This window comes from Engraulis encrasicolus, chromosome 24 (assembly GCF_034702125.1).
Source record: "Engraulis encrasicolus isolate BLACKSEA-1 chromosome 24, IST_EnEncr_1.0, whole genome shotgun sequence".
NCBI classification, from domain to species: domain Eukaryota; kingdom Metazoa; phylum Chordata; class Actinopteri; order Clupeiformes; family Engraulidae; genus Engraulis; species Engraulis encrasicolus.
In genome coordinates this window covers 20361073-20373702 of record NC_085880.1, presented here as the reverse complement: position 1 = coordinate 20373702, position 12630 = coordinate 20361073, and the positions used below count along the sequence as shown (strand labels likewise).

The 12630-nt window shown below is 46.3% G+C and overlaps 1 protein-coding gene across 5 annotated transcripts in view; it reads left to right on the top strand.

Annotated features, from left to right (window-relative positions):
• Positions 1–12630, top strand: part of anapc1 (anaphase promoting complex subunit 1) — a 94624-nt gene that overhangs the window by 19212 nt on the left and 62782 nt on the right. For all 5 annotated transcript variants that reach the window (XM_063191943.1, XM_063191941.1, XM_063191942.1 and 2 more), the window contains 6 exons: positions 129–189; positions 1917–2104; positions 2885–2959; positions 5520–5791; positions 7976–8067; positions 10352–10500. In XM_063191943.1, coding sequence (XP_063048013.1) covers positions 129–189; positions 1917–2104; positions 2885–2959; positions 5520–5791; positions 7976–8067; positions 10352–10500 — 837 coding nt within the window. The remainder of the gene's footprint in view (positions 1–128; positions 190–1916; positions 2105–2884; positions 2960–5519; positions 5792–7975; positions 8068–10351; positions 10501–12630) is intronic.

The following is a 12630-nucleotide window of genomic DNA, read 5'->3' as shown; positions in this document are numbered from 1 at the left end:
TAAATGTAAATGTTACTAAATGACATTGTAGTTTAATGAATCACATCTCTATTTTCCCTGTTTGTAATGTTTTTGCATGCACGGTTTGATGACTCGTCCCTCTTTCTTCTTCTTCTCTGTGTCTTCAGGAGCTGAGTAACGGCACCATGCTGAGGATAACCATCCCAGAGATCGCCACCTCAGAGCTGGGTTAGTAAAGCTGAAAATAGAGTTGATTATGGGGGAGTTCATTGTGCATTCATGTGCTCTGGGAATTATGGTAAATAAATACCAAATGTCAACATGGGAAAGAACGCATGACACCCCCCACTCCCCATGTGGTATTTTGCACTGAAAAAAAGTAAATACGAGTTTCCGAGATAATATCTATGTATGGATGATATCTACTTCTGAGAGCACATGGATGCACAGTCAGTGTTTTATGGCGTAACCTAGCCTGGGAGTTCCAATGCTGCCTTGTGTGCTCGTTCCAATCTAAAGGCCAACATGGAAACGCTAGCTGAAATCCTCGCCTGAGTTTGGGATCGCTTTCACAGGATGGGGAGATAAGGCAATGGAAGACAATGTTATTAGACAAACTGAAGCTAGTCAGTTGTGTACTGGTCCACCATTTCAATACCAGACGGAAAACCAGCCTTCCATCAACCTTTCGTAGTATTTTAAACAGTTTAGATTGACCTCCCTTACCAGAAAATGAATAGATGGTTTCCAGACTGTATCCCACTTGTGGTACAGTCTGGCCATAGCTAGGCTGAGTATAACCTAATGCGTCTCCATATGCTGTTCCATGCTATGGATCCAACATCCTAACAGGACGTCACACACAGATGTAGACTTGAAGAGTGTTTTGTTTTGGGCAGCTGGAATACATTACCTCCTGTGTGTCACTGTGCAGGATTTCAAGCAAATATGGGATGTCGATGAGTGCTGCGAGATACAATGCAGCGCAACGATTTCAATTAGTCTCTCATCCTGTTTCTATTTTCGGCCCCGTCACTCTTCACAACCTTAATTTCTTTGTGTCAGGCGTTGACCTTTTATATGCTCGATATGTGTGAGGTCAGGTGACCTCTGTGCTTAACGAAGAGATTATCTTGTCTATGTGCACGCTGTATCACATATGTCACACACAACCCCTGTGACATCAGCCTTGGGATTGTGCCTGGATAGCTGCTGCCTGTGTGTGTGTGTGTGTGTGTGGGTGTGTGTGGGAGTGTGTCAATGTCAACTTAAATCATCTGTGATGTTTCCCCTCTTTTGTCTTGCATCTCCACCACACAGTAATTAATGTTTGTCTGCCCTCCTCACCGGAGTCATTTAGTCTAGGAAGCACAGGCCTGTGCCACTAATAAAATGACATTTCATCCAGATAGGCTCTGACCTTTTCAAGTCTGGCGTTTTGGAAAAGATACTGAGGATTATTCATTATAATCTTAATCATATGCAGCGTATAAATTCCATGTACTGCCTTCATGCTCCTTCACTTTATTAAGTATGGCATTTGAACAGGTAAACCATGACCTTTTTTGCAAAACGGTGTATCTCCATTTTGTGAAATTGACATTTTTGTGTTGGGCATTCCATTGTATTGCATCGCAAAATGTTGAAAAAGTATGTTCTCAAAATATTTGAATGATAAGAATTCACACATAGATGATAGAAGTCAAAAATGGTGGATACACCGTTTTGCAAATTAACTCTTCATCTTTTTATTACAAAGTTTTGAGTCAATGTCATTGAATAAAATCAATCTAACTCGTAGCCCTTCTCATTGTTCAGACATTGTTCAGTCCCAGTTTGCAGACATTTTTCTTTCACAGTTTTCGTCTTTGTTTTGCACCTTTTAATCAGGAGTGCGGTGTGATCCGTTTTAATATCAATTTCACGCCCTGGGCATTATTCTCCTTGTGCCGCAGTTCGCCGGTGCCTGCAGGCTGTCCGCTTCGTCCTGCCCAAGGAGACTGCCATGAAGGTGCTGGTCAAGTGGTACAACATCTATAACGCGCCCGGCGGACCCAGCATGCACCTGGAGTGGAACCTGTTTGTCACCTGCTTCATGACACTCATGGGCTACAACACAGAGCGCCTCACCTGGACACGCAACGTGAGTCACGCCTGACCAACACTGATGAAAAAACACTGGTATTTAATCCATTAAAGGCAAGAAAAGGTGGAGTAGACATTGCAACTATGCTGCTCATTGCAGCTATGCTACCCAGTAATGTAGGCATTACAACTATGCTGCTCATTGCAAGGTAGAGTAGGCATTGCAACTATGCTGCTCATTGCAAGGTAGAGTAGGCATTACAACTATGCTGCTCATTGCAAGGTAGAGTAGGCATTGCAACTATGCTGCTCATTGCAACTATGCTACCCATTCACAAATGTTATCTTTTCATGAATTGGTAGCGTAAATGGGTAGCATAAATTGAATGGGTTGCATAAATTCTGGATATAAGCTACGACAATATTACATACTGTATATAAACGCTTTTATACTACCGCATCAGCAGTTGGTATTAATGTGGTCCTTGTGATGAGTAAATCGGATACAAAAGGAAGGGGTGAGACTGTGCCCTACATTTCAATTAAAGCTATATTCATAACTATATTTATATTATAAATCAATATATTCATATGCATGACGACTATATTTTCGCCTTTGTATTACCAGTCACCTAGTCAACAAAGGCTGCCTCTTCACTTCATAAAATTATCCCTGTCTTTATATCCCCTGCTGTGTTTTCTGTTCTTCTTTACATTGCGTTGGAGGCTGTTTTAAATGCCCTCTTCTCCTCCTCAGCCTTGGAGAGCAGTAGGGCTGCTCTTGTCCAAAGGTACTTGTGTTGTCGTGTGCTTGACCCCCTGCCTTGCCTCTCCACAGCTCCACTTTGAAGTGCCCCTTTCCCCCGTCATCGCAGCCAAGAAGGCCAGACCGGCGGACACGGGCTCAGACGAGGTGAGGAGGGGGGAAGAGAAGGGAAGAGAGGAGAGGAGAGGAGAGGAGGAGGAGGAGGAGGAGGAGGAGGAGGAGGAGGAGGAGGAGCTATTCCACTGGTTCTCAACCTTTTTTGAACAAACGCCCCCTTGGCCAGATCATAAACCTTCTAGCGCCCACTCGACGTCATCATAAGCCTGCCACTGCCCCCCTTAATATTAAAAAATAAAATAGACTAATGCTCCCAAATGGGAACTAAGCCCCGCCCCCACTCAGCTGCATCCTTCTCTCATCCCCCCTATGGCTTCCCAACGCCCCCTGGGGGGCTGTAGCACCCTCGTTGACAAACACTAAGCTATTCCATACCAGGAGCTCCACAGCTTGGGTGTAGTATTGGGGCTCTTATGTGTGGGACACATTATATGACTTTAATCCTCAATATTATAAGAACCTCCTTAGGTATTTATTTTAGACACAGCCCTTGAAATAGGTCTTTGTTGTGTGTATTAATAGTTGTGTGTGTGAGTGTGAGTGTGAGTGTGAGTGTGTGTGTGAGTGTGTGTGTGAGTGTGTGTGTGAGTGTGTGTGTGAGTGTGTGTGTGAGTGTGTGTGTGTGTGTGTGTGTGTGTGTGTGTGTGTGTGTGTGTGTGTGTGTGTGTGTGTGTGTGTGTGTGTGTGTGTGTGTGTGTGTGTGTGTGTGTGTGTGTGTGTGTGTGTGTGTGTGTGTGTGTGTGTGTGTTTGTTTGTGTGGGAGGTTCTTTTTATTTATTTTTAAATTTAATTTTGATAATAGTGTTTATGTTGTGGTGGTTGATTCTCAATACAGTATATATATATAGGGACTGCTAATATTCAGCGGACCGAGATATCATTAGGTTTTCAAGTGGTCGAATTTGATTGGTCTCCTCTGCAGCTGTAGCTTGGCCAGTAGTTGGCACATACAGTTGAGGACGATTATTATTAGCCCCCCTCCTGAAATTAGATATCTCTCTTGATTTTCTCAGTGAGAATGACCATTGTTATTTTTTTGTTATTAGGGATGTACCAGTTAAAACCATTTGCAATGGAGAAATGGGCCAAAATCCCCAGGAGGACATGTGCCAACCTTTTTAACAACTATTCAAAGATCCTGTTGTCAGTTTTGGTTCATAAATGACACCATGTTTACTATTAATAATCAGGGGGGTAATCATTTTGTACTTTTTGAAAACCTGCTGTAGAAATTAGAGAAATAAAATTCAACTTACCGGTATTTTACATTATCTCAGTAGAGAAGTTGCTTCCAGAATAACAGAAACTTATTCTGTTGGTCTTATTCATGAATGGTCATTCTCAAAGGGGGCGCTGTGGCGCAGCCCACATTTGGGCTTGCATGCCCAAGGTTTGCACCCAGGGTTCGAATCCGGCCCGAGTCATTTGCCATCCCTACTCCGTGTCTCTCCCTCCACATTCGCTTCCTGTCCTATCCGAAATAAAGGTGAAAAAAAATACATAAAAAAATAAAATAATGGTCATTCTCACTGATAAATCAAGATGTCAAATTTCAGAAGGGGGGGTAATAATATCATCCTCAACTGTATGTGGCTGAAGAGGCACCTGATGAGGTCACAAGGTCAGCACTTAAGGCAGAGCTGATGGCTCATGATTATAAGTCTTGTACTGATTTGCTGCTGGAGAACTGTTATGGGTTATTTACATTAATTTGCAAACCTGGGTCAAGTGGCAAGCTGACCTCACGTGTTGTGTCAGAGCCCCTCGGTATGTACTGTAAGTGTTGCAGGGAAGACCATGCTTCAGGTCTACACTCTAAAACATTGCAGCCAGTTAAACACAAAAAAGTAAGTTGCCCTTCTGCCTCAAGTTTGTAAATTAGCTCGACTTGAGAAAGCCTCGCGTTAACTTGGAAAATTAAGGCAGCAGGGAAACCTTTTTACGTTTAACTGGCTTGCAATGTTTCACAGTGTACACTGACGGAAGTACTATAGGGCAAGAAATAGCAAGCAAACTAAAATTTGAAATAAGAAAAATAGAAGCAGCCAGAAGTAGTATCTCTACACTGGGTACAGAACACTAGCGGGTTCATCTACATTTTGAGGAGCCAACATTAAGAACTAGTTTTAGAAGACTCATTCAAACATGGTGTGTCAAGTTACAACCTCAATGGTCTGGTGCCACAGATAGAGCCAACAGTAGGGAAATATTTCAGGCAAAGTAATGGACATTTGAGTTGCTTGGATGTCAGTTGCCTGAAGTATATCCAAAGCCTTTTGTTAAACCTTCAGGAATAAGCTGATAAATTGTTTGTCATTTAGCAGTTGGCTATGTATGGTGTAGTAGTTCATCATTTTTTTTCACAAATTGTTTCGCCTGTAAACAGGGAAGCCGACAAGGGGGACAAACGGGTCACCTGTCCCAGGTCCAGGGAAATGGGGGGCCCATAATGGAGTCCTCATTACATGAAATGTATTGGGTGGGGGACCCTTTCAGATGACTTTGTCCTGGGCCCAGCCAAAGCTGTCAGCGGCCCTGCCTGTAAACTTGCTGATGAATTGCCCTCCCCCTCTCCTCCCCTTCCCTCCAGGACTGGGAGTACCTGTGCAGCTCAGACTACCACTGGCAGCTGTGTGCCCAGTATGGGGCGGCCGCGGGGGTGCCAGGCCTGGGCGCGCTACCCCACCCGGCCTCCAGGGAGGAGCAGGTGTCCGTGCTGGGCGTGGACTCGTCGGCGCCGCTCTTCCAGCACATCCCCTCGCTGTTCGCCGTGCTGCACCTGCTCTACGAGGACCTGAAGCTGGACGACCTGCAGAGGAGCGGGGCCCGGGCCCTGGTGGGACTGCTGCAGCAGATGGCCAGGTGGGGGAAACGCGCACACGCACTGGCACGCACACACACGCACACACACACACACACACACACACACACACACACACACACACACACACACACACACACACACACACACACACGCACACACGCACACACATGCACAAGCACACACACACACTCGCACAAGCAGACACACACGCACGCACACACACACAATCGCACAGCACACACACACACACACACACACACACACACACACACACACACACACACACACACACACACACGTCACGCACTCACAAAGACACATACACACACACACACACTGGCATACACACACATGCTGGGATCCGATACACACACACACACACACACACACACACACACACACGAACACACACACACGCACGCACATGCACAAGCACACACACACACTCTCACAAGCAGACACGCACACACGCACACACACACACACACACACACACAATCGCACAGCACACACACACACACACACACACACACACACACACACACACACACACACTGGCATACACACACATGCTGGGATCCGATACACACACACACACACACACACACACTGGCATACACACACATGCTGGGATCCGATACACACACACACTCTCACACACTATCACACACTCTCACACACTCTCTCACAGACACACACACACACACACACACACACACACACACACACATTGACATACTCTAACACATACACACACTCACACACTGACATACTCTTAACACACACACGCACTCACACACACTGAATGAGGAGACAGAGACGGGGAAGAACTGGCAAATGACCCGGGCCGGAATCGAACCCGAGTCGCCAGCGTAGTAACCCGGTGCCCTACCGTTAGGTGAGGTCACTGCTGGGCCACACACATTAAATCTGAAATGTTTATTTCACATAACCAAAAATGAAAGAAGGGCCACACACTGTTGCTGCTCCTAGTTTATTATACACAATGTTTCTTTAAAAAAAATTAGGTGCTTTTATGCCTTTATTTGACAGGACAGTCGAATATGGTGACAGGAACCGAATGGGACAGAGAGACAGGGGAGGACTGGGAAATGACCCCAGCCGGACTGGAACCGTGGTCCCCGTGGGCATGCAAGCCCAAATGTGGGGGGGCTTAGCGTGCTGCTCCACAGCTATACTTGCAATTTATTTTAAAGCCATTATTAATTCTGCCCAAGCGTTTGCAAATGTTTGACTGCATCTTTTCACCAAAGCCCTTTCAATTGAAAAGAATAAATAAATGAATTTCAAATTGAAAACCAATACACTTTATATTGGTTCAGATCTAAATATAGTGCTGATGTGTGGCGACAAGCACCAAATTGCTTGACCATAAAAGGGGTCTCATTAATTCTGTCGCGCGTCGACTTTCCCTGCCGGAAGCCATTGATCAAATATTTGTAATGTTCGGACACACACACACACACGGCGGGTGACTCATTGGGCTTCAACCGCAACAGACTTAAACATGCTTTCATACATCAATCTATTCTTTTGCTAAATCAGTAGTATTTATTACTTCATGGTGGTATTATCTTCAAGTTATGTGGGTTGTATGTAATATATGTATGTATGTATGTATGTATGTATGTTTGCCTGTACATAGGCCTGTGTCTTTGTTTTGTCAGCTGTGCAATAGTCTTGTGATGTGATGTTATTGTGTAGGCCTATGTTTTTCTGTTTTCTGTATTCTGTTTCGTCTTAACGAGTGTTGCTCAGGGATGCAAACTGAATTTCAGTGCAAACTGACAATAAAGTATCATCGTATCGTATCGTATCGTATCGTAAAGTGTTGATATCAGTATTAGTGTAAGTATTGATTAGCTGACGGAGTGGAGATGGAGGACCCCAGGTGTGTGTTTGTGTGTGTGTGTGTGTGTGTGTGTGTGTGTGTGTGTGTGTGTGTGTGTGTGTGTGTGTGTGTGTGTGTGTGTGTGTGTGTGTGTGTGTGTGTGTGTGTGTGTTTGCGCGCTGTGGTGGTGGTCTCCGTGGTGCTAATTGTTTCTCTCTCCCCCCTTACCTTCTCTCTCCCTCTCTCTCTCTCCCTCTCTCTCCCTCTCTTCCCCCCCTCTCTTTCTCTCTTTCTCTCTCTCTCTCTCTCTCTCTCTCTCTCTCTCTCTCTCTCTCTCTATCTCTCTCTCTCTCTCTCCTTCTCTCATCAGAGACCTGCTGCTAGAGGACTACATTGATCTGTACTGGCGCGATTACCCCTCATTCATCAAGACCTTCCGGGAGTCGTGTGTGATCGACCAGGGTAAGTGTCCGATCGATGTGCCCCCCTCGTCACGGGGGCCCCTCTCCCATGACAATGGCAAGTGGTCCCTAGCCTTTTACTTGGCGTGTTCTGTTTTCTTTTTTTCCACCTTTTTTTCGTTTTCTATATTAATTTCCAGCTGACCCTTTTCACAATTTCTCCCAACCTATTTTTGTCTGACTGATTTCCCCCCAATGGTCCCATGCTATTCTTGGTGTGTTGTTTTTTTTTGGTTCTGCCGTATTATCTCCCATCGGTACCATTAACAGCTCCCTCAAAATTATTCGTTATGTATCCATTTTAATGTTATACGGAGATAACTATTTGGAAACGATGGAGACGTTATCGCCATGTTATAAAGTGATGTGTGTGCGTGCGTGCGTGTTGGGGATATTAACTCATTGATTGCCAGTACACTGTGTCTGTCTAATGTCCTGTTTAATGGATAAATGACAGTAACACCTAGTGTTGTGTATTGGCACTGCCCTTACGATTCGATTTAATTACGATTTGAGAGGTAACAATTTGAATTGATACAGTCCGATTGTACAATGCATTGCAATGCATTAGATTTCAACTGAAAGCACTTTTCATGAGCCAATACAAGCCGTCAGATACCACCATTGTTAGTAGCCAGCAGCCGTGGCCCTAATGGTTAAGGAGGTGGCCTTAAGATCGTAACGTTGCAGGTTCCAATCCCACCCTTACCTCTCCCTGCACCTCCATCCATGGCTGAAGTGGCTTTGAGCAAGGCTCCTAACCCAACATCGCTCTAGGGCAGTGGTTCTTAACCTGGGTTGCGGGCACCCCCTGGGGGTGCGCCAGAGATTTCAGGGGGTGCACAGAATTTTGTTTGTGTTGAGGTTGTGACCAAAATTCTGCGAACATTATAATTAGGCCAAATCAAAGCCAAATGAAAACATGTTTCGGTCCCCATGTAAAGGCATTTTTTTAGTGTGTTTATACGTGTAGACGCTTGAGTTGGGGGTGCGCGACTTGTCTTGGGCACAGGTAAGGGGGTGCGTTAAGAAAAAAAGGTTAAGAACCACTGCTCTAGGGGTTGGAACCTATACCCTGTAAATAACTGTCGTTTGGATGAAAGTGTCAGCTAAGTGTAATGTAATGTAATGTAAAACCCTCCCCATGTAATGTCCTTCTGCGGAGATCCGGACATCGACACCGGTGTGTGGGGTTGTATAGAAAACAGTGGACTCGAACATTGGCAGAGTAGTGCTCCACACTTTGGCCGAACCAGTGTGCAGAGGCCCTAAAGGGCTCTGCATACTTCACGTGCGCACTTTGGTGCGTTTGGCGCGAGAACCATTAATGACGTCATCACTTGCGCCAGACTATTCATACTTCAAAAGCGCCCTCGCTCGCATTGTCGGAAGTGCCCTTTGCTGTTCATGAGAGAAACGGCAGTATCTTTCACAACTCGCAGCGTGAGTTCTACGGATGTATAAAATAGAAAGCCAAACACGGCTGCTGTAGGGCTACTGAACGTCTGACTTGTGACTTACCACATTGAAACATATATTTTTTGTTGTAGCCTACATTGCCAGATCATTCCAAGACCATGTGAGAGCATTGTTCTGGCGGCAGAATTTATAAATAGATCGCCGAACACAACGTGCTTCTGAACAAAGTAAACAATTGTTTCACTGAACAACATTTAAGAGAGAAGATAAAATAACTCTCTAGAACATTTTATTGTCCTCAAAATGATGCAGGATCCATTCTGTAGTAGCCTACAGTAGTTGTAGCCTCTCTTCGCAACTCCTACCTGCATGGTCGCTGGTGGCGCACGACAAGTTACAAAAAATGTGGGGTGCACGACGTCGCGCCACGGCAGCTCGCGCCACGGCGTGTGACGTCATTTTGGGTCACGTGACGGCGCGAGTGAGGTCGCGAGTGAAGTATGAAGGAGGCTAGCGCCAGTCACGCCAAGTATGAATCCCCCTTAACTCTCCCTCTCTATTCCTTCCACCCATCCCTCTCTCCTCTCCTCTCATCCCCCTCTCCTCTCCACTCCTCTCGTTTACCACCCACCCATCCCTCTCTCCTCTCCTCTCCTCTCCTCTCCTCTCCTCTCCTCTCCTCTCCCCTTCCCATCCCCCTCTCCTCTCCTCTCCTCTCCTCTCCTCTCCTCTGCTCTCCTCTCCTCTCCTCTCCTCTCCTCTCCCATCCACCCATCCCCTTCTCCTCTCCTCTCCTCTCCTCTCCCCTCCTCTCCTCTCCTCTCCTCTCCTCTCCTCTCCTCTCCTCTCCTCTCTTCTCGCTATAGCTCAACTGGAGCAGATGAGCAGGCCATCCTTCCTCACCCCTGAGCCGCCCTGCGTGTCCAGCTGGCTCAGTGGCTGTCTACGGGGGGAGGACATGCCGCCATTCCCCTACCTGCCCGGCATCTGTGAGCGGACCAAACTACTGGTGCTCGTAAGTGTCTTAACAAATTAATGGTCTCTACTAGACTGGGAAATCCCATGTTGCTCTGCACAATCATTCCGATCTGAAGGACAACATGGATTCTATTCCTCGGGGTGGGTTCCAGATCTTGGGCTCCAATCACAGAGCAGGGAAGGGTGGAAATGCCATGACTGCAGTTTGTTTGAATAGATACAACTCACAAGATGGCTATGGGCTACGTGTATGCCAAATTACACATTCGTAATGCCCAATAAACGGTCATGGGCAACCGTAAACCACACCTTTCCTACTAGAAATTGTATAGGTAGCCTCCAGACTATCTCATTTAATTGAGTGTTGTCATCATGGTGTTGAGTGGGGGGCTTTGGCAGGCTTATGATGTAAGGGGGGGGGGCTTGTTCAAAAATGGTTGAGATCCACTGGTTTCACATCATTATGCCTGGGATTGCGCACTCGTCCTGTACGTAACGCTTCACCAAATTTTGTGTGTGCGACCAAGTCAGTTTGGTATAGCTGCCGGCCATCTCAATCTTTTCCTTTTGAAATTGTCCCCAGAATAGAAAAGGCGCCAGTGGAAATGGAGCATGTCCATGGGCTGGATTGAGGTGATGACGCACTAGACCTGTCAATACAGTCAGCAGTAGCATCCGGGGGCAGGGCCGGATTAAGATGACCCGGGGCCCCTAGGCTATAGGTTTCGATAGGCTCCCCCTGCAGATTAAAAAAAATAAAAATAAACAATGCTTTAATTCCGAGCTATGAATTTAAGTCTGCCAACTATATAGAGGAATGTTAATAAGAGATTTTTCTTTTTGTCATTACTGCATCTGCAATTCAGCAAAAGGGGTTTTACCCTCTTTGACCAATCAGGGGGCCCCATGAATGGTGGAGACCCCATGAATGGTGGGGACCCCTAGGCTGCAGCCATATCTAGCCCGTGCATTAATCTGGCCCTGTACCAGCGCATTTGAAAGGAGGAAAACAAACAAAGCAAAAAAAAAGATTCTCTCCCCAATCATCGGGTTCATGAGCTGGAGAGCAGAGTGACTGCTCAGCTGAAACATGTGGAGTCATTTTTATTGTAACATCAAGAGCAAGTCCTAAAAGGCCCACACGCTCACCACAGCCATTTGTAAAAGAGAGAGAGACAGAGAGAGACAGAGAGAGACAGAGAGAGAGAGAGTAATAATCCCGTGGGAAATTAAGGTGTCTGACATCTTACATAGACAAAGACCTAATACACATTATTGAGCATTGCAGAGAGAGAGACTCCCACCACATGCAATATCATTGTGAGAAGAGAGGGAGAGAGACTGAGATGGAGAGAGAGAGATATTTGTCAGAGTTTGGCCCCTCATGACTCCTCTATATGACCATATATTCATGTCCAGCAGGGGGCAGCCTTCCAAAGCTGCATCAATGCTACTGCTTCAGGCCAGTAATTAGCACACCTACGCGCACAGATTTGGTGACCAGAAAGTGCTACCTAGCCTGTCCCACCCATCCCCCCTTCAGCGTGTCCTAGAGGTGACGTCATGGCCGGATTAAGATGGCCTGAGGCTCCTAGCCTACAGGTATCTGTGGGCCCCCCAAAGAAGGCAAATTTCACAACAAATTTACAGTGTCATAATTACGAAGTAGGAATTAAGGACATGTCTACCAACTGTACTGAACACAAGACACATTTTTCAATATTGCATTTTGTCACAGTTCTGCAATTTTCCTCTTTTGGCCAATCAGGGGCCCCTAGGTGGCAGGTGGGGGCCCCTAGGCTGCAACCATATCTAACCTGTGCGTTAATCCGGCCCTGGGAGGTCACTGAGGTGGCCCTAACAACATGGTCTCAGTATAGCGGGCGGGACACGTGATTTTCAAGCCCACGCTCATACAACACTCACGCTCAGTGGAAATGTCAACCAGTTAGTTGGCGTTTTTTTGCTCCAAGCCTAATCGCACTGACATTTTAGCAGGGCTTGTTTACTCGTGTTGTGTTCAGATGCCATCCAAAGGCATCCACCCCTTTCCTGTCTCAGTTCTGTGTGCGTGCGTCCGTGTGTGCGTCCGTGTGCGTCCGTGTGTGTGTGCGCGTCCGTGTGTGCGTGCGCGTCCGTGTGTGCGTCCGAGTATGGGGTTGAGTAA